General features: G+C 35.9%; 1 protein-coding gene across 1 annotated transcript; it reads right to left on the bottom strand.

Moving 5' to 3' along the window:
• Positions 1-379: 379 nt before the first annotated feature.
• ttll4 (tubulin tyrosine ligase-like family, member 4) lies at positions 380-18419 on the bottom strand. Its single transcript, XM_051118541.1, has 19 exons — positions 18296-18419; positions 14509-15911; positions 13966-14036; positions 13369-13423; positions 11809-11927; positions 11556-11666; positions 10985-11061; positions 9636-9830; positions 9472-9554; positions 9259-9387; positions 9048-9170; positions 8783-8881; positions 8533-8667; positions 7623-7760; positions 6821-6917; positions 3033-3243; positions 2872-2942; positions 2664-2713; positions 380-2581 (listed from the first exon to the last, which is right to left on the bottom strand). The coding sequence occupies exons 2-19, from the start codon at positions 15831-15833 to the stop codon at positions 2404-2406; spliced, it is 3267 nt and encodes a 1088-aa protein (XP_050974498.1). The 5' UTR covers positions 15834-15911; positions 18296-18419; the 3' UTR covers positions 380-2403.
• Between the last annotated feature and the right edge of the window lie 4335 nt (positions 18420-22754).

The following is a 22754-nucleotide window of genomic DNA, read 5'->3' as shown; positions in this document are numbered from 1 at the left end:
ACAGGAATTCAAAACACTTATGACTTCAATTATCAACTCAATTTTAATGTAAGAGCAATCAGCTGAAAAGCATTCTGCTGACATGAAAAAACAACAATAACATGACCTGCAAGATGATAATAAAACTGTCAAGACTTGTCTATTTTTGTCTCCTGTTACCTGATGATTACAGTTCGGACCTCATGTTCATCATTTCACTCTTTGAGACTGGTTTAGGCCTCAAAGTAGGTTTAATTGTAACTGGATACATGTGTTGACAGTAAAATGTAGAAGCAAGTTATAAAATAATTTTCATTAATTAATTTACATTATGTAACTTTTGGTCCAGTGACAGTGTTGCCAAGTCTGCGTTTTTCCATTGAAATTGGGCTATTTTAACAGTGTTTCCACAAGTTGTTTTTAATGTCCGCGGGATAAAGCGACCTCAAACACATGATATTTAGTCACTGCAATGTGAATTTTACCAGGGAAACTCCGCCAAAAAATGCGTCATCAATCGGCCAAATTGGCAGCACTGAACGTAAACAATGCAACTGAACCAAATGAAACTGGCATATTTTGCTGCTGAAAATGGTCAGTTATTATAATGTTTTGGGCTGTACTAATCGGTCGGAGCAGGAAAAACATTCGGAGTACTATAGACTGCCAAAAGTTGAAACAAATCAAGAAGAAGAGTGCAAAAAATTGGTGTTTGTGGTTGGCCAAACTGAAACTGAACCAGGATTTTTAGGGCAAGAATCCTGACAATTTCTTTTATTTTGACCTGAAGCATTGACGTTATTAAATAAATTACTTAAATTAAAAAGTCAACTTCTAGTCAAGTTTCTGCACAACGACCTCACGTTAGAGAACTATATTAATATATTTGTATTTTATTACAACTATATATTATCTATCATTTACCCTGTCTTTTCACATCTAGGAGTTCTCGTCAGTTCTGAACAGCCACACCAATGCTGACTCGTTTTCTCTTTTATGGTCATTTCCCCTTTTTGCATGTAGACGCTGCATTTCTTCAAACCGGTGATTCCCGACATTTTGCATAGTAAAATTTCTCTCTCGTTGTGACCTCAGATTCTAGTTTTCAAATAGTTGTTTCTGAGCCAAATCTTATCCTATCTTAACAACATCAGAGGAAAGCCTATTTATTCAGCTTTCAGGTGATGTACAAATCTCAATTTAAAAAAAAATTTGTCCCTTATGACTGGTTTTGTTGCCCTGGGGTACAAATTTAATGTGTTTGGTTTAGCACATTCACAGAAAACAGCTTAAGCATTGATAAAGTTGGGAAAAAACACAGCGTTTTAAGAGCTTAATGCTTTCAGCAACCCCAATTGTTTTAACCAATGAATTTACAGGGCTTTTATTTAATAAATAACACAAAAATTGAGCCTGCCTCATTTATTCAGGACTGTAGGAAACCTGGTTTTTGAAACCTGGTTTTTAAAACAATGACAGGGAAAACAGTTTTTGAGGGGGTGAATTAAGAAAAATCTTGTTTTCACATATTTCAAAACTTTTGCCACATTTTGAATCATTTTAAGTCACAGTGAGGCTCCTTAGGAAGTGCACTGAGGCCCCCAGACCCCTGGCTGAGAACAATTCTATGTTTGCTATGAGCAAAAGCAAAAATAAAATCACTGATTACACAAACTGTCAGTGCTCAATAGTAACTAAAAACACACTAAAGGTAGTCTGCCCCTATGAGACGCTATTTCTGTAAACTATCCGTGCAGTTGAAATACCAGTCAGCCAAGTAGCTGTTGCATAAAACAGTTGATATCCTCAAAATAACCACAGGCACAAGTGTGATCAAGATCCAGAGATCGACTCTTGATATGAACTCACTTTTGAGGAGCTAATAAAGAAATGAAACGGTCATATTTCAAATAGCAATTTTAATTTAAAAAGTTAACCTGAGCATGTTGTTTCCCTTCAGCAGGGCATGCAAATGTCATTAAAAGACATATGACGTTGATTTTTATTTTTACAATAATATCTCTTTTCCAAACTTCACATTTCATCCCACACGTTTAAAACGTTTTAAATCAGCCCAACTGATGCCTGTACTGTATACAGACCTGTGATGTAAACAATGCAGAAGTATCTATAGGCTCATATGGAAACACAATCAAAACCCCAAACAGGAAAAGCTTATTCCTCCTGCCACCCACATGCACTGTGTACTTACACCTGTATGTGTGGTCCAGCAACAAAATACTTGGTTAAAATACAGCTATTAACACTCATCCATTTGGCCAGTTATTTCATTTAGTCTGCTTTTCAGGCCTATCTCCCTCCAAAAGCAGAAAAGCACAACTCTGGGAGCTCTGCTAGGAGCTTCAGCTGATATGTGACATGTATACACACAGTTTGGAAGCTCCAAATGTCCAGGGGTCAAGCTCAAAGGTCGTCGTGAGAAGGCAGGCTGTCACTGGCCTGGCTGGAGCTGGAGGTGGGACTGGGGCTCAGGCTGATGGTGCTTAGCAAACTCATGTCTGGAAGACTCATAGTGACTGACTGAACCTCACGGTCAGACGAGTCCTCATCTTCAGCATCAGACCTCTGACTGACCAGCACACTGAGAAAAGCAGAGAGACCGACATGAAGCGAGTCAGATGTAAGTTGTACAATTTGGGATGGGTGTAGATGTGTGTACATACCCAGATCTAGTCATCTGAGATCTGTGTCCATGATATGACTTGGAAGACCACTATGAACAGAAGAACAAGCATAAAAAAAATATATATATACTAACAATAATTAATTTACACCACAATACTGTCACAAATACTGTTTCATGATTCATCAAGTACTTTTTTTTGCTAAATGCATCTAAAACCTCTAACCCCAACAAACATCAGTACTTACGTGATGAAGAGAATCTGCCAGGTTCCCCAGGTGCACCCTCTTCTCACACAAATCCCTCAGTACATTGATACCTAAACGAAGTATGGAAAGAGTCAAAATGGATAGCTGCACAAACCAGGTCAGAGTTACAGGTCATAGCACAGTGCATTGCAAACACACACCTTTGCTCCTGTTGAGCCAGTATTTCTGTTCCCATTGGTTGAGGAGGATGTTGAGGTAGCGTGGTTGCTCAAAGAAACGGAGGTAACGGGAGGAAGCATGAGAGGGAAAAACTCGCTCAAAATCTCCTTTACGACTCAACTCGTCCTCACTCTCTGCCAGGACACGCACATCATCAGGAGTCAGCACATCCAGGATTGTGGCACAGAAATCCTGCACACACAAAAACATATTTAATTCAAATATGTGTGGAAGTGTGGTAAGTATTATCAGTAACTAAGTACCAACTTGGATGACAGGACAGTGCTTGCTTTATAGCACTGGGTGATAAATCGATAACGATAATCACTGTGGGATATAAATTTCCTCGATAAACAATAACAAGAGTTTCATAAATGTTCGGTATAATGTTTATGCGGCAAAGGTGGAGCAAAAGAGCACTTGTCATTTAATGCATGCCACTCGAACCGTTTATCCGCTCGGATCAAAGTTCAATCGGAGGCACGGCGCGAACTTACTAGAGCTGATGCGTTCACTCGCTGAGGAGTCTCAGCCACTAAACAGTGCTGCAAAGTCCAGTGTGAAGCACTTGAATTCAGTGAAGAACACAAATGACTCTGTTCAAAGCGAGATGAAACAGCGCTGACAAACAGGAGAAACACTGTGCGCAACGATACAGTCAGAAGGCTTTTAAATCTACAAAACACCATCATTTACCATAGATTTACTGTAGTAGTACTAACTGCACTATGGTGTCAGAAATGTGGGTATTTGTGTCAAATTTTATTCTATTATTAATGTAGACATGGATTAAATGTATTAAAGAAGGAGAAATGGAATAGAATTACAGTATTTTTTTGTGATTAAGCTATAGCGCTTATGTACTTATACTAAACGTAGACTACCATTTTTAATACAAATCCCTAGGAACCATATTACATTTCTACCATGGTATTGAGGTTTTTAACTGTTTATTATGATCTAAATGTACGGAAGAACAATGATTAATTGGGGAAAAAAAAAAAAAAAAAAAAAAAACAAACAAACAAACAAACAAAAACACACACACATACACACACAAAACCTCAGTCAGAATAAATTAATTTCACCATATAAAAATGAGGTTGGTACAATTTTTACAGATATTACTGATTTTAATAATGAACATAAATCAACATTTGCATTCTAAAACAATTAACGTGGTAATAGCGTAAAGGCAGGGTAGGCAATTTGGTTAACATTTTTTGTTAAGCTGTTAAAACGTCCCGAAAGCAATCACTAAGAGGTTTAAATGTATTTATATTGTCTGTAAAAGGCAAAAGGCATAGGACCATAAAATGTTTGTCTTATCATATTCCTCAGTCAGAGGAATACGATAGGCTGTCTTATCTGGCTGTCAACAAGTATTTCCATAAGTCAGCGCACCATGTTCACGCAGACATGACACGTCTTCAGCGCGTTCCATTAGGCTATTGCAAACTGAACGTGATAATATGCGCTTTGTACAGTAATGTCTTCTCACTGATTAATGAGTTATAAGGGAATGTGACAGCCACCAGCGTAGTCTCTCATTGTGTTGCTGGTTAGCCTCTGCTCTGCCGGTGCACATTCATGTGTTTTGTAGGAGGCGTGGCTTTCAAGAGTGATTCTGCAGGAAGGGTGGGATCTTTTTTTCAAAGCTAGCTTGCTATTGATAGTTGTCACGCGACATCACATCCTTATAGGAACAGCCTTAAAGGAATGCCCACCTGGCTTTGCTCCACTGACCACCAGTTATTTTTACGCAGTTTGCATTAAGTACTAATGTAGTATAATGATGTTGTTAAAAGGCGAAATTCAGTATACACCTTTTTGATGATGCAAACTTTGTTAGGCAAGCAGATGAACCCAGAATTTTAAAAAAAACAACACGCAGTTTCACATTAAATAGTTTCCCATAGAAAACCATTATAATGAAAACACTGACCCATTTAGTGCATTGCGCTCATATGCTTGCCTATATAAAGTATACATCATCAATAAGGTGTGAATTTGATCTTTAAATATCATGGTTTTAAATGCATTAAGGCACTTTAAGTGTTTTTCAGTGTGTTTGTTGTGCTGTTTACAGGGTTCCAACTCTAAGCCAAATGTCAAATTCCCTAACTTTTCCCTGACTAAAATGCTGTATTTCCATGACCTATAATGAATGGAAAAACAGGCTGTGCTGAGCACTGAGCAGACAAAAACCAGCAACAGTCAGCATTTTAAATCCATTAAAATTGCAAGCTTTATGTATTTGTTCAGTTTTTAGTACAAAACTAAGTTAAACACACACAACTTTAATTTATATATTTTTTGCTTTTACCTGTTAAATGAACTTGAATATTTATCTGTACTATTTCTACAGAAATTAATTTATGGTTAGGGGTTGAATGCCCTGAAGGATTTTCCATTTGTCATCATTCATCATTTAGTCTTTTTATTTCTTAACATTTAGTTTTTGCTTTTCTGTCGTCTACTTTTAACACCCAGTTTTTTAAGTGGTCATTTTGGGCCTGTTTACACCTGGCCTGATCGGATATATATCCGATTTGTTAAAACGTTTCCATTTGCACTTAGCCACAAAAATGTGTTTTCACAAAAAGGATATAAATACGTTCTTTGACTCCTGTGCTAAATGCAAATTTAATGGAGTTCACGTGAATGAAAGCAACAGATATGTGCTTCATTTAATTAATTATTTCTGGAAACATAGGTTAGTCTCACTACTTTTAATGAAAATGATTGCGTGTTGAGTGACTGCAACTTACTTCGTTTCATTTGTGGCAGGTTGCATGTCAGCTTGCTGAAGAGATACTCAGCTACTTATCAACGTTTATTATTTTAATATATTGGAATTAATACACTGGCTTCAACAACCAGATGCATTTATACCTGTCCAGTTTTGTCTGGAACGCGACCCAGATCACCTCCTAAAGTGGTCTGAACGATCAGATTTAAATGCATCCCGAAAGTGTTTCAGAGGGCATTTACACCTGGTCTTTTCACGATCGGATAGCTATCTGACCAGAGAAAACGCATTAAGTCATCAGGTGTAAACAGGCCCTTTGTAGCCAAAGTTATTGAAATTAAAAATTTCCTGGCATGTTTGCCTTAGTTAACAGGTACAGCCTGGTGACTGCATTTGACTTAAGTGATTTTCAGTTGATGAGGGGGAAGGAAATAAAATGGCACTGAAAAATAGCCTAACCATAACCAATAGTCAAAACATAAAACAACGCGGTAAAAAATACAGCATAGAAAAATTAAAGGAAAATAAAATTTAAATCAACAAACAAAAATCTCTTATATTTTATGACTTACAAAACAATAAATAAATAAATAAAATAAAATAAAATATATATTATATTATATTATATATACATAATTCCCCGACTTTCAATGTCTGGAATAGACCTTTTAAAATTTCATGATATTCCAGAACTGTCATGACCCATGGGAACCTGTTTTTTGGTGCTTGAAATATTGCTTAATATGGACTGCAAATGGCCAAAACTTGCATTTTGTTCACATATCATTGTTTTATTTTTTTGAAAGGTGATTTAAATATTTGCGGCTTGGAAGCTGATGGAAAACTGACAGGCTTGCGCTGCAGTTCTGTGAATGTTTTGCCCTCCAGGTCTTTGAGCTGGTCACATGACTGAAAGCTATGAATTGCTAGCCTCTCTGAAATCGCCTACCTTACCCTTAAATGACTATCAATGATCAATCCCCCAGCATGAGATAAAGGCAGGGTGTGTTTGAATACCTGGTCTCCAAAGCGCTGACTCAGATAAAAGGCTCTCTTCACTTTTTCATCAGTTGAAATGTCTGATCGCCATTTATCTCGCACCACTCCACATAAACTGAACAAAACAGTAAAACTTAAATTAGAACCATACAGAAATAATTTAGGAAAAACAGGGGAAAAAAATGATGATGTGCTATTATATTGCCGTTCAAGGTTTTGGGCTTGGGTAAGATTTTAAAAACATTTTTGAAAAAAAGTCTCTTATGCTCACCAATAATCAAATAAAACAAAAAACAAAACAAAAAAACAAACAAACAAACAAACAAACAAAAAAAAACAGTAATTTCATAATTTATCCTTTTCTATTTGAAAGTATTTTAAAATGTATTATTTTAATATATTGTAATTTATACCTGTGATGGCAAAGATGATTTTTTAGCAGCCATTACTCCAGTCTTCGGAGTCACATGATCCTTTAGAAATGATTCTATTATGCTGATTTGTGTTCAAGAAAGATTTCTTATTAAAGTTGAAAACAGCTGGGCTGCTTAATATTTTAGTGGAAACCACAAAATGTTTTTAATTTCAGGATTTTTTTGATGAAAACAAGTTCAGAAGAACAGCATTTATTTCAAATAGAAATCTTCTGAACATTACTAAAGTCTTAACTCTCATTTAATGTTTCCTTGCTAAATAAAAGCATCACTTTCTTTTTAAAAAAACTCTTACTGACAACACATTTTTAATTGTACAAATATACAGCAATATAAGTACATACAAAAAAAAAAAAAAATTGAAACAGTGTAATATCAGAACTGACCTGTTGGTGGAGCTGCTGGCACTGGAACTGGATGGTGCAAAGTCATCTCTCAATGGCAACACAAAGCCAGCAAGGTTCAGCAGGTCTCGTATCATCTGACCTTTGACATTGACGTCCAGCGGTGTGTTAGAATGGAGGCTGGAGACCGACAGAGAGAGGAAAAGGAAACATTATGAGAACCCTGGACCACAAAATCAGTCTTAAGTAGCACAGGTATATTTGTAGCAATAGCCAACAATACACTTTTTGGTTCAAAATGATTAATTTTTCTTTTTTGCCAAAAATCATTAGAATATTAAGTAAAGATCATGTTACATTAAGATATTTAGTAAATTTCCTACCGTAAATATATTACAACTTAATTTTTGATTAGCAATATGCATTGCTAAGAACTTTTTATTAACAAATTTAAAGGTGATTTTTTTCAATATTTAGATTTTTTTGCACCGTCAGATTGCAGATTTTCAAATAGTTGCATCTCAGCCAAATGTTGTCCTATCCTAACAAACTGGGTCACATTTGGTACAGGGCAGGGCTCTGTGGAACACAACAGCTTGGAAAAATAATATGATGAAAAGTAAACATCTTTCACCGAAAAAAAAAATCATCTGGTTCGGTGCATTAATGGGGCCATATCTTGAGATAATTATCAAGTGATAGCGTTATCAGTGACACTACTTGACAACTTAGTATAAATGTATACATTTTTGTGCCAAATAAATACTCATCTGATTATTTCAATAAATTATGTAAATTATGTATATAATAGTATTTCTAACATCTGTGCAGTTACACGCTCACTAATTAGTAAAAGAGACTACCATTTTAAAAAGGATAGTCTGACTTAAAGTTGCCTGACTACTGTAAATTCTAAACAGCTTTAATGTGCAGGGGCTCCTGTATGCTGTACCTGGGTGAGATGTTCACCTCTAGCACCCATGGCTTCAGATTCTCATCCAGCATGATGTCAAAGCCAAACAGCTCATGACAGCTGTAGGGAGAACGTACATGCATCTTCACCAGCGAGTTCACATATGGGTCAGACCTGCCATGGGAAGAGAGACAATACGCTCAGGTTCAGTTTAGAGAAACGTGAATGTGGAACATACACAAGAACAGTCTACAAATGAAGAACAAGTCTACAACTGCAGGACACTTACGCAATGATGGTTTTGATGACCATATCTTTGATCTTCTCCCAGATGAGAGTGGTGTTGATACCTTGAGAGGCCAAGTACTGCCACAGTGCCTTCAAAGCCCTGCATTAACCAAAACCTCAATGATAAGACTGTATTACACTATTCTGAGGCCAGTTTGAACATTGAAGCCATGAGTTGCCTACTGATTAAAATCACAAAACCTCATATCTTACCAGTGCAGGACAGACTCACCCTGAATTCATAAGCAGTATCTCTTTATTCTTACCATTTATGACCCTGACAAGCCTTATCATCGCTGTTGCTCTGATACTCAGAGTTCTTCTTATTTACACTGTAGTTTGTAAGGTGCATAAACTTGTTGTTGAGGGTCTTCATAGAAGAAGAGTATCTGTGTTGAATAACAAACAGAAAACACATTTAAATGAGCTAAAACATAAGATTTGCACATTTTTAAACACTTAAAATGACATACTCACTTGCAGCTTGCAAAACGGACTAGTCCATCATTAAAGATGTAAACACGGAGTGGGTCATAAGAGGTCACATACACATAGATGCGTAGATCAAACTTATTTCCACTGATGAGGTAGGGCTTGTGAAGATACCTGTAGAATGCATTCCACTTGTTTAATAGATCAGAAACCTATCTCACATAAAAATCAAATATGATCTAAGGTCTTCCAACTAACTTCTGCACGAGAAGCGGCCTCTTGCGTGGCATTTGGCTCCACTTGTGAATGACTTGAATGCCAATTCCACGAGCAGATGCAGGCTGAAAGCGAGAAACGGCAGCATGTCAATGACAAGAATGTCAGAGAGTAATTTCACAACAACTGTAGTAATGTAACGGTACCGGTTTGACGATCCACTTCTGCTTGCTGCCTCCGTCGTCCCAGGCCTTCCTCAGCAGCTTGATATCCTGTGGGAGAATGAAGGAGCGTGGGAAGAAGCCAAACTCCCTTTTGCCAAAGCGTGCCTGCATCTTGGACAGGTTCCTCCAAAGTCGGTCTTTCCGGCCAATCTGAAAGGAGCCTGGAAAGTGGTTCAGCTGCCAAACAGAAATGCATACTTGTTAACACTCAGCTGACAGGAAGTATTAGGCAATTACGAAAGGTATTGGTATACCAACTTGACAAACCATTTAATGTCAAACATTAGGTCATTCAATTTGAGAAACAACCTTGATGGATATTTACACTGCCAGTCAAACGTTTTTGAACAGTAAGATTTTTAATGTTTTTTTTTTGCAGAAATCTCTTCAGCTCACCAAGCCTGCATTTATTTGATCAAAAGTACAGCAAAAGCAGTAATATCGTGAAATATTTTAACCATTTAAAATAACTGCGTTCTATTTGAATATATTTAAAAAAGTAATTTGTTCCTGTGATGGCAATACTGAATTTTTAGCATCATTACTTCAGTCTTCAGTGTCACATGATCCTTTAGAAATCAATCTAATATGCTGATTTGCTCTTCAAGAAACATTTATTATCATTATCAATATTTAAACCAGTTGAGTGCAATTTTTCAGAATACTATGATGAATAAAAAGAATAAAAGATCAGCATAAAAACAACAACAACAACAACATTATATACCATACCATTCAAAAGCTTGAAGTCAGTATTTTTTTGGGGGAAAGAAACTGTAGAAATTATTACTTTTATTTAGCAAGGATTCTTTCAATTGATCAATTTATCAAGTGATGATAAAGACATTTATGATGTTTCAAGAGATTTCTATTTCAGATCAATGCTGTTCTTCTGACCTTTCTATTCAAAGAAACCTGAAACTTCTACTCCGCTGTTTTCAACATAATAATAATAATAATAATAATAATAGTTTTTGAACAGCAAATCAAAATATTTCTGAAGGAACATGTGACTGGAGTAATGATGCTAACAATTCTTTGAAATCATAGTATTCCTATGATTCTATTTTATTTTATTTTTATTTTATTTTAATTCTATTCTAAAATATATTAAATATATTATAGAAAACAGTTATTTTAAATAGTACAAATTTTTCACAATTTTATTGTTATGCTGTACTTTGGATCAAATAAATGCAGGGTTGGTGAGCAGAAGAGACTTCTTAAAAAAAAAAAAAAATTTACTGTTCAAAAACTTTTGACTGGTAGTGTAGTATGCGATAGTAATAAAAAGAAGATAAAATGCTTCAGATTCCCAAACCCAAACTTACCTTCTGAAACTCTCTAATGGCCTTGAACCCTGGTGACTTCATATGGTGACCCCAACAGCCAAGCCAATCATGACTCTCTAAAAAAAAAAAAAAAAAAAAAAAAAAAAAAAAAAGACCAACACATGACCAACTGCAGACTAAAAGCTGGAATACATGACACGACTTTTGCAGTTTTGAAATTGCAGTCTAGGCCCGTCTGCAAACTTTGGCCAGTCAGAGTTAAGAGATTTTACAGACAAAAGCCTAGCGTGTGATGGTGCACACTCAGACAATGATTTCACCCAATCGGAAGATATTAAACGTTTATTTTACAACACTGGTTTTCATTTGACATGTCTCCTAGCAGTGAGGAGCATATTTCTGTGAGTGTGCATTTGGAGCAACTTGAAAGTCTGGCTAGTGTGCAATCTCCAGTTGTTTTGTATACAATGCCCAGTTTCTCTCTATAACTATTTACAAAGTCAGCAAGTGAAGATTTTGCAGATTGAGATTTGGAAGTTTGAAGGCTGCAAACACTTTTCATATTGAACATCACTAAAAACACGTTACAAAAAGGAAGCTGCCGACTCACTTTTGGTGGCTTTGAAGTGTGATCTGGAGATGGTGTTTTTCACAACATTGGGGGTGACTGTAGTTATCTTCCATTTGAGCAGCTTCCTCTGTTCAGCAGGCAAGGGCTCCACTGTGAAGTGAGGAGAAAATGAAAATGAAAGCACGAGCTGATATATAAAAGAGAAAAATGTGTATTTAACGATCTGTTCATATTGTGTCTGACATTTGTAATAAGGATAAAATAAAGTCAGCACTTTTGTGAGTATGCCAACCTCTTTCATTGGAAGTGCTGAAGTACAGCGTAGAGGGCATGTGGGGGAAGAGACTGGGAACAAGAGCAGGTTTCTCCACCAGATCCCCCTCCACATCAGGACTAATGGGCTCTTCAACACTTTAAAAAAAAAAAAAAAAAAAAAAAAAAAAAAAAATATTAGCAGGCTCGCACAAAATCTCATTCATATTTATCAAGAACATATTCAGAACCACTAGTTATGAAGTACTACAATTCCCTGACAGGTAATTTAATAAACTTCCTGGCTAATTTGAAGACGCTTTCAGCTGCCAGGAATAGCGTAGTACTCTCAGCTCTGTTAAACACAGGATTAAAAAAATTCTGCAAAGAAAATTGTAACTCTATCTGAAAAATTACCTTAAGCGAAATATGATCACAAAGAGGGCGAGAAGAATAACAAACTATTTTAGAACTCTTTAAGCAAAATACTCTTATAAAGATTTTTGTTCTGTGTTTTAAGGATGGCAACAACCAGCTTCCTTAAACCAATAAAAAAAAAAATTTAATTATATTTGAATCTGACACCCGGACACACTCACAACTGTCAACTTAATCAGTAAAAGATGGATACAGAAAAACAAAATAACTCACGTGACAGTCATGTAGAACCTCTGTAGTTGATTTAAAGTGGTCAATCACACTGAACTGAACTGAGTTTGAGGTTACACTCAACATGTGCCTTTGAGTGGGAAACACTAAACCAGAAAACACCTACTACAAACAAACCCATCAGCTGGATGTCACTTCATGACAATGCCTCTACAGGCCTGACAATTCACTAGAGACTCATTTTCCTGTTATAGAGGGATAGTTCTACTTCTATCACACAAGCACAATTGTGGGACCTTTCTACAGGCCTCTGGCTTTCAAGCTTTTCTCTGACAGCAACCACTAGAACAAACAAAAAACTGTCAGGTCCTCCTCTGTGTTGGTCATCACCATGGTAATATCAGGTGACTAGAGGAGAACATGCAAAGTTATAAGACCCTCTTCTACTGTAATCTAGCTTCCATAGTTAGCCTTACTTTTCACTCTAAATCTGTGTCAAAAGTAAGCCTTTGGCAGATCACCAGCAACCAGCACAAAGCCAGGATTAGCTAACAAAAAGAGATCTTTGAATCAGCAAAAAGATAAAAATGGGGATTTGCTAAATACTGAAGCTGAACTTAAATTCTGAGAGAAAACTATGCACAGGAAATGTTTTTTGGAAACTTTCACTTTCGTGTTCAAAATCAGCTTATTGATTTTATATAAACTACACTGTTGATATACTGACTGCATACTTTTATAGGGTAGTGTATGATTTATTTATGTATTTTTTCTATAAAAAAATAAATAAAGAGCACATTAAATTGACCAACAGTGACAGTAAAGACATAACAATTTTTTCCTTTCCATTCATTTAAAAAACAAAACAAATTATATATATATATATATATATATATAAATAAAAATAAAAATTCCACATTACAGTTTTTACTGTATTGTATTTATCGTTTACTGTACTGTACTGAATAACTCAAAGATAAAGTCTAATTACCTGGACAAGGCTGCCATGGACATTGTTGAGGAGACATCACAATCATCTGAATCATCTGAAGAGCAAAAACAGTCAGACAATGAAAAAAAAGTTAATTTTATACAAATACTAGGGGTGGGAATCTTTTGCTAGCTCACGATTTGACTAATCAATTCTCAATATTTTATTTTTAATCACAATTCATAATTTTTCACATAAACTCACCGGTCTACAGTATGGGTTAATTACTTTCACTTTCAAGACTTGCGATCACACAGAGTGGTAGTTGGCCAACTTACCACATATTTTAGATGTTTGTCAGTGGTGCTCAGGATCTGCAAATCATTTGCCGTCATCCTATCAGTCATCTCTACTTACTCTGTTTATGTGGTAAGTGAAACTGTACCAAAATGTTTTTTTCGGACAAAGTCATGCTATTTTTATTAATATATTAAGTAGAACAGCGATTTCTGAAATTTGTGAAATTAATGAAAATCACTAGAAGACTGAATCGTAATTTATGTGTGAATCTCTTTTTCCCCCACCCCTAACAAATACATATGAGTAAAATAGTTCTGGCTGCACAGTTTAAATCAACAGAAAAAGCAGTTCTGTTACCATCATCACTGAAGTCATTCTCCAGCTTATCTGGAAGCTCCTCCTCATTACCATCGAGTAGCATTCCCTGTCTGAAAAGACAATTACAAGAAAAAACATGTGTCTTTTAAAGTGTAAGATACACAATATTTTGAGGCTTTAAAGTCATGTCCAAAATACAAAGAATTTTTTGTTTGAGTTCCTTAATGACTTAAAACATTCTGAATGATCAGATTCACTAAAAATGAATTAGACCTCCAAATAGCAAGCTTTTTATTGACTTACGTTACTATCTGTAAGTTAATGATCAACAAGGTCTTTTGGAAAGAAATGTATACTTTTATTCAGAAATACATTTATAAATATTAAAATAGAAAACAGATATTTTAAACAGTAAAAATACTTCACAATTTAGCTTTTTTTAAAGTGCATTTAATCAAATAAACACAGCCTTGGTGAGAATAAGTGATTAATAATAATAATAATAATAAAAAAAACTTATTGACCCCAAACTTTTGAACAGTAGCAAACATGCAAAACAGTTATTCAAGTAAATGCACACACCTCTGATTCTCAGGATTATCCTCCTCCTCTTCTTTAAGCATCATGGGGCTTGTGTCCACCTGAGAGGCCTGACAGCATTCCTCTTTTGTGAGTTGAATGGCAGATATCTGGTTTGTCACTGTGTAAACAGACGGCGATTGAGGAGAGGCCATTTCGTGGCCAATCGCCTCTGGAATGGCACAATCGCCTCCCTGTGTCTTTCCATCACATACAACAGCAGAGGGGCACTTTTCATCCGCTATATCACAACTGAGGGCACTATTGGTTTCCATAGGTGCAAAATTAGACTCCTTATCTTCATTAATAAGGCAGATGGGCACAGTACTACCAGTGAGATGTTTTACATTGTTCAGACCATTAAATGTCCGGTGTCTAGCATGTACATTGTTTTTGCTGAGTTTTTGCACAACGGCAGCAGCAAACTCTGCCTCAGAGCTGATTTTTGTCACTCTCTGAGGAGCTTCGCCGAAACTGTGTCCCACACAGCAATCCAACTCAATTGCTCTAGTATCTTCGGCTAAAATCTTCTCAAACTGCCTTAAATCCTTGGACACCCTGCTGTGGTTCAAAAGCACATCCGTGCAAACGTCTTTCAAAGGCACGCTCGGTTGGGGAGGTTTTGTTGCATCGATTTTGAGGCCTCGTGAAAGTGCTCCATTGCAGCCGGATATGATATTGGCAGGACTGTGCAGGTCGCCGTTCTCTTGTTTGGAGTACGAGGGCATTTTGGCATTTGGGGGTCGCACAACTCCATTGCTGTTATCCCTGAGCTTGTTGCTCGTCCAAGGCAAAGACTGATTAGTAGGCATGATTTTCTCAATCACAACCCTTTGAGAAGACGACTTAGGTGGGGAGGGACAGGCAGGACAAACAGACAGCTGAGGCGAAAAGGCCCTTTTTCCTAACAGCCCTGACTTGAACCGAAACGAATCAAGGTTCCAGTGGGATTGACGGTGGCTATGGCATGCAGCCGGAGCAGCGTTAATATGTGGCAAGCTCTTAGATAAAACACTGTGTGTCCTTAAACCATTACTAGCACCATTCAAAGAACTCGCACTTGTGCTCTGTACGCGGCTGACTCTGACTGTAGGCACGTGTGGATAGGCACGTTGTGAGGGGATCCCTGAGACACAGAAGGGCTGATCATACAGCACTCTCACATTCGGCTGAGGCACCAAATCACCCGCGCCGCCCTGCAATCTCTTTCTTTCAGCGTTGAAGGAGCCTCGTGCATTGGGAGAATGGACTACTGCAGACTTGGCTTGGATGATGAGGGCTGGCCGTGATGCCCCATTCCTTATGTCTTCAGCTCCACTGGAGGCCATTAATTGCCATCTCACACCCCCCTGGCATGGGCTCAGGCAAACACATAAGTGAGGAACCAAAGGGTAGGGGGGATACAACTGCAAAACAGATGAAATGCCAGTTATAGATGAAATGCAATTAACCATTTTGTAATCACCATTACTTAATCAGATATGGCCAAACATTTGATATTCTTGATGCTGCTCTGCTGGCCTCCTTTTTGCACCACCCTCTTTTGTTGTTAGGATAAGGAAATTTTTTTTTATAAAGTTACATTTGGTCTGTACAATACTGGTCAATGTGGGCTTTATGGTACACAGAGGCTGATCATGAATTACAACACAATAATTCAGTTTTAATTTGGGATGCACAATATTATCAGACCGATATCGGAATCGGCCAACTGTGGCTTTAAATGTAAATATCGGCATCCGCCCGAATATGAAAAAATTCTGCTGATATCTCTTGCCGATAAGAGGAATAACTCACATGTGTTCAGGATTTGCTCGATTAGATCACGTGATAGCCCAATTTCAATAAGAAAAGGAAGCTACATGCTGTGTTTAAATGTGTTGCAACTTGCTTGAGCAACTTAATATACAAAACTAGAAGTCAAGTGCATTAAATAACACGTTGTTTATATTTATCGAGTTTAAACGTGAATATGTCTATGAACGATTGTATTACTGTACTGTGATAACGGATAAATGTTGTGTTTGTGGTAATGACGATCATTTTTTTTTCATATCAGTTGACAGCGATAATTATCACGATAAATGTCAAATCTTTATTTCTTTCAAGTTTAAAGTCAGATTTTTGCTCCAAAGTAAAAGTTGTAGAAAGCAGACCATTAATTTTCCTTAACAAAATAAATATCTAAATAGACATGTTCTATTGTTTCAAATAAAAAAACAGGTTTGGGTTGTCTGATAATAATAATATTTTTGTCTCTTAGAAATGCACATTTGATAGTAGCTTGAGGATGCAGAGGTAAATTTTTGTTCATTATTAATCAGTAACATCTGTAAAAATTGTAGCAACCTCAGTCTAATATGGTTACATTTATTCAGACCCAGTTTTTTTTTTTTTTTTTTTAAATTAAGCATTGGTCTCCCATTGTAGCAACACAGTCACAATTCTGACTTTTTTCTTAGAATTGCGTGATATAAACTCACGCAATAAAGTCTGAATTGCAAGATAAAAACTCGCAATTCTAAATTTTTTGAGATATGTGTCCAGTCTACTTCAGTCCAGTTGAGGGGGAAAAAAAAGACATTTTTTCAGACTTAACTAGCAATTGCATGTTATAAAGTCACAATCGCAAAATATAAACTCGCAATTCTGAGAAAAAAGAAAGAATTGTGAGTTTATATCTCACAATTCTGACCTACTTCTCAGAACTGCAAGTTTATGTCTCACAACTGTGACTTTATAACACGCAATCGCTTTAGTCTATATCTCAATTCTGAGAAAAAAAAGGGTAAGAATTGCAAGATTAAAGCAAATAACTTTTTTTATTTTTTTATTCATGGTGGAAACGGGCTTCCATAGAATGTCAGATACCAACCTTCAGAATGATTAAGTTGAAATGGTTACCTACCTACATAAAATAATACTTTCTGGCTTTTAACTATATTTACTTTGTTAAAAAAATGTCTCCAATAAAACCCTAAATGCAAACAGCAATATCATACTTGCCAACAAACAAGTTTAGCTCTACCCAAGCAAGCACAAAAAGCAACATCTACCGAAAAAATATTTCACAGTAGAACAAATCCATAATAATAATAATGACTTCAGAACATTTCCAACTGTTGAAATTTGATACCATAATATTCTTGATAATGTGGAATAAGATACGCAGAAGTACACGCATTTGATACTCTGTTTAGTCTGATCATGAACTAAAAGAACACTTGGGATTGTGAGACCTATCAAACCCAAAATATGCTCTGTATAGACAGCTCACAAGATTTGGGACAGTGTTTGGTCAAAAGCTTGATCTTTTCAGATTCCTTAGTCGAATTCCGTTAGTTAAAACCTACACCACCCCTCTTTGTAGACTTACACCAGGTTTCCATAATTATTAATCAAAATTTTGGGCGTTCAGCGGTCTGGCGTTTGAGCCTACACACATGAATGGGGGTTTATTGTTATGAAGAGACTCAAAGCAGACATACAGGCTGTGACACAAAACCCAGTCAGCTTCCTAGCTGGGCGGTATTTTTGGGAATCATAGCCGCGTTAAATATTGCCTACGTAGGCAGCGCACTAGATTTTGAGACGCGGCCAAAACGAGGCTAACCGTTAGCTCGTTAGCTTTCCACACAACACTCGCCGCACAGCAGGGTTAACAACACTTTCTCATGCCATACATCACCAGCGTCCTCCTGTACGAGACGAACACGTTTCATGTAACACTAACGTTTAATACTACACAAAGATTTCTGCCTATTTCAGCAAGTGATAAAGCGCGTCTTACCGGCTGGGGATGACAGGGTAGTTTATGGTGTTGCCTCAGAGTGAGTCTGGCGCTCGAGAAACCCGCCTCGTGCTGTTTTCCCTCGTGCTGCCTGCGCTGCTGCCTGTCTGTCTGCCTGACACCCACACACATATAACATATACAGGCTGTCTGAATTACTGCTGCCGTTGTTAACAATTAAAAATCGCTTTCTGTGACTGAAATAACGTAACAAATAACGAAAGAACGAAATTTAGTGAAATTAAAAATAACACATACTAAACTCACTAAAACTACAAAGGAATAATGAAAAAAGAAAATAATTCACATAGTAAAAAATCTCATTTTGAAATGACTAAAACTAAAATTATAATGAATACTGTAAATATAAAAAAAAACATAAAATATTAAGAAACACTATAATAGCGTCTAAATAATACTAAAATAACACTGGTCTGAACCATAATAGATGTTTCTAATAAAAAATAGATAAAGGTGAATAATTTATAACGACGTACCACTTAAGTTCAAGCGTGAACTGTTAAACAATATATTTATAGGCCGGGGCTAGTTGTCACACCAATAGCGATATTTAATACTTCTCAGAGGTTTATTTTTGAACGTAATTTTATGTAGGCACGTGCAATAAAGTCATTTTGGTCATCAGATATTGTAGTTAATAAACCATAGATTTCTAACATTCAAAACACTTGTAAAACGGCTGTTTTTATTGTGTTCACTTGTTACCCAACAGATATAGCACACATGTGATGATAAAATTCTCAAAACCTTATAGTTATATAGCTTTTGTGACAACTTTCTTGTGTGACAACCAGGTCTAGTCTTCTCTGTATATATGCAAAATACATGTATATATATATAGAGACAGAGAGAGAGAGAGAAAATCGACAGAACATATTCTATTCACCTTTTTCTTCAATGCTTAAGTAAGCATATGGGCGAGACTTCCAGTTTACTATTGCTTTATAATGAGAATAACAACGTGCAGTAATTGTTTGCATTGTTTGCACTTCAAACCAGTGTTTATAATTAAGATAATACATTAAAATAATATGGTAAGACACGCCAGTTTGAAATATCAAGCAGCAAAACCAGCTGTTTAGTACAGCTAAAAATAGCTGGACGACATGGATGAGACCGGAAGCCATAAAATTAACAAATGGCTGCGCCCACTCTTCGGGGAAGAAAAAGGTGGATATTATAAAAGTTTTGAAGTTTGATTGATTGAAAAAAAAAAAAAAGTTGTCAAACTTACCTTGTACAAATTCACATCTTTATGGCTAAGTTTTTAAGGATATACTAAACTAAATAATCTCACTAATAAAACAGAGAACAACAGTTCTGATGGAAGTTTTCTGTGGTAAAGCTTGAGCCAACTGGCTAAATTATCCAGTATCCTCTTGCGTTATTGAAAACTCGTTTACAGAATGAAGTAACCCAGTATCACCATCTCACATGCACTTAAAATTAAAAATGCATTGTGACAAACTACCTGCAATTCAAACTCTCAGCAGGTCACCATGATGCTCTGCCCTTAGACACACACACACACACGCTCAACTAAGCAAACACAGTTGCTAGAGAACACACACTGTGTTAAACATATATATATAATGGTGGCATTACATTAAGCTCTGCAATACCTTTCAGGTTGAATCAAGGCTGTACAATTTCAGCGACCCTCATGAAATCACAATGCTGTGCCGTAGTGTAAGATTCTCAGGTGAGAGAAGGCTTGATCAGATCTTTTCTTTAATGAGCCCTAGACTGACATGACCCTGGATAGAGTTACATGTGCAGAACTGAAGTTGTGGTTACATTACCATGGAAAGACAATTCACACCTACTAACTAGGCCATGGTTGAAGTACATTATGGAGGGAAAGAATATCTGAGAATAAATGACAACATATGTACAGTTGAAGTCAAAAGTTTACATACATCTTGCAGAATCTGCAAAATGTTAATTATTTTACCAAAATAAGAGGGATCATACAAATGCATGCTATTTTTTTATTTAGTACTTACCTGAATAAGATATTTCACATAAAAGATGTTTACATATAGTCCACAAGAGAAAATAATAGTTGAATTGATAAAATCACCCTGTTTAAAAGTTTACATACGCTTGATACTTAATACTGTGTTGTTACCTAAATGATTTACAGATTTTTTTTTTTTTAGTGATGTGTGAGGTGTTGTTCATGAGTTCATGAGTTTGTTTTGTTTAGTGTGAGGTGTTGTTCATGAGTTCATGAGTTTGTTTTGTTTAGTGTGAGGTGTTGTTCATGAGTCCCTTGTTTGTCCTAAACAGTTAAACTGCCTGCCGTTCTTTAGAGTCCCCCTTGCATTTTTTGAATTTGAACCCCTTCCAACAATGACTAAATTCATCTTTTAAACTGCCACTGATGCTCTAGAAGGAAACACGTTGCAGACAGGGGGTGAAAATTTGTTAAATTTGATGATCACAGTAAATGTAACTTATTTTGACTTCTAAAGAACATGTAAGTATCTATCCCTGAAGGGCAGTACAAAATAAAAAAAAAAGTACACTTCATTCTGTTCAAAAGTTTTCACCCCAGCTCTTAATGCAGTGTTTTTCCTTCTAAAGCATCACATTTGAAACTTCTGTAATAGTTGTTTTAAAGGGTTCAAATACACAAACGTGGAAAAACCAAAGAATCTGTGAGAATCTGTGGGCAGTTTAACTGTTCAGGACAAACAAGGGACCTATGAACAACTATTACTTAAAAACACACACACGCACACATACAAACACAGATGCAGTCTTAAGAATCAAGTGTATGTAACCTTTTGAAGAGGGTCAGTTCAACAATTATTTTCTTTTGTGGACTATATGTAAATGTCTTTTATGTGAAATATCTCAGGTCAGTACTAAATAAAAAATAACATGCATTTTGTATGATCCCTCTTACTTTGGTAAAACAAATAATATTTTACAGATTCTGCAAGGTGTATGTAAACTTTTGAACTCAGCTATATATAACAGCTTTTGTGTCAGGCACTAAACACAAAGTCTAAAACTTATTTTCCAGTAATCTAATGTTCCATTCACATCAAAGCAAAAGAAAGAAAGAAATCCCTTCAAAACTGAGATCAAAAATTTAAGACAGTGCCAATATATTATCAGTATACTGAACACACACTAAAAGTTTCCTAATTAGAATGGGAAGATAAAAGAGTGACCTTACAAGTCCAATTGCATGCAGATCATGTTTCTAATTAGGTGTAATTAATGTCACAGAGGTGTATAATCATGTCAAGAAACTTCTAGACAATCTGAGAAACTGCAGAGTCATGAAAGACTTGTCTAACAATATGCACTCATAAAAGATCTCTTTAATCTACTGAAATATCAAAAAGGTTGTGGTAAAATAATTCTGTTATAAACTATTATGAAATTACTCATAATTAATATATAGGTCTGTTTTTCAGAAATCATGTTCTTACTGGCTGAACAGGTTAAGGAAAATATGACCATGAGGTGCTCTAATTTACAATAAATGAGAAAACAGCGCCACTCTCTGGTTAGATGCAGTAACTTAATTTGACAAAATGTATCGTGTTTGCAAAGATAATGTGCTGAATTTCAGAATTGGGGTTTTCCAGGTAAAACAAAATGTGTGTGTCGGCTTACACTACATTTACTTTACTCTTTACTCTCTGTACATTCATTTCAGTGAAAAAATATGTCCAAAAATCTCAATTTTAACATTTTGAACAATAGGGCCCTACAATCGTTTTCTTTTTTCAGAAATTCTTGTGTTTTAATTCTTCTGATAATTAAATGAAGGCATTAAACATTTATTTATTTTTAGTGAAATTAAAATGAAACTCTTTTATTTGCCAATTGAGTTTTATTTGAGTTTTTTTCTGCAAAAATTAATACATGGGAGAAAAATTGTGTGAATATTGTTGAATGTAAAAAAAAAGTAATAATAATTGTAGATTTTTTTTACAATTAGGTGGTTAATCTTGTTATATATATATATATATATATATATATATTTACAGACACTAGTCCATATCGCGATTCGAATTAAGTGAGACACCTACTTTTGATTTATTAAACCAAAAACTGACGAATTCTGGCATGCCGCGCTATAGAGTAAATCTGTTTTTATGAATGGACTCCGCGATCCCGTCCGCGTCTTCGCGGAGGAGAAATTGTAGACGCGCGTCCACGTAGAGACAGAAATGACATGCAGTTGTGTAAATAAGATGAAAACATAAGACTATTTTGTTTGTTTAATAAAAGAACAAGGTATGGACCTGTTCTATAGCAAAAGGTAATCTTAAATGACTTCTGTTGTGATCTGGCGCTATATAGAAAATAAAGTTTATTTGCCCTTTAAGGGGGGCGGGCCACCCCCTAATATAATGGCAGGGGAAACACTGATGTATATTCATTTATATTTTTAAATCAGTTTTTATTTTGC

Source organism: Labeo rohita, chromosome 9 (genome assembly GCF_022985175.1).
Source record: "Labeo rohita strain BAU-BD-2019 chromosome 9, IGBB_LRoh.1.0, whole genome shotgun sequence".
NCBI classification, from domain to species: Eukaryota; Metazoa; Chordata; class Actinopteri; order Cypriniformes; family Cyprinidae; genus Labeo; species Labeo rohita.
The sequence above is the reverse complement of the archived record's forward strand: the minus strand, read 5'-3'. Positions and strand labels throughout refer to the sequence as shown.

What these genes read in the sequence shown, in the direction of transcription:
- ttll4 (XM_051118541.1), bottom strand. Translation starts at nt 15,833, where the DNA reads ATGGCCTCCAGTGGAGCTGAAGACATAAGGAATGGGGCATCACGGCCA. An exon ending in GTCAGCGCTTTGGAGACCAG is followed by an intron (nt 3,244 to 6,820) that starts GTATTCAAACAC and finishes TTGTGTGTGCAG; the next exon opens with GATTTCTGTGCCACAATCCT. An exon ending in CTGGCTCAACAGGAGCAAAG is followed by an intron (nt 2,943 to 3,032) that starts GTGTGTGTTTGC and finishes TACTTCGTTTAG; the next exon opens with GTATCAATGTACTGAGGGAT.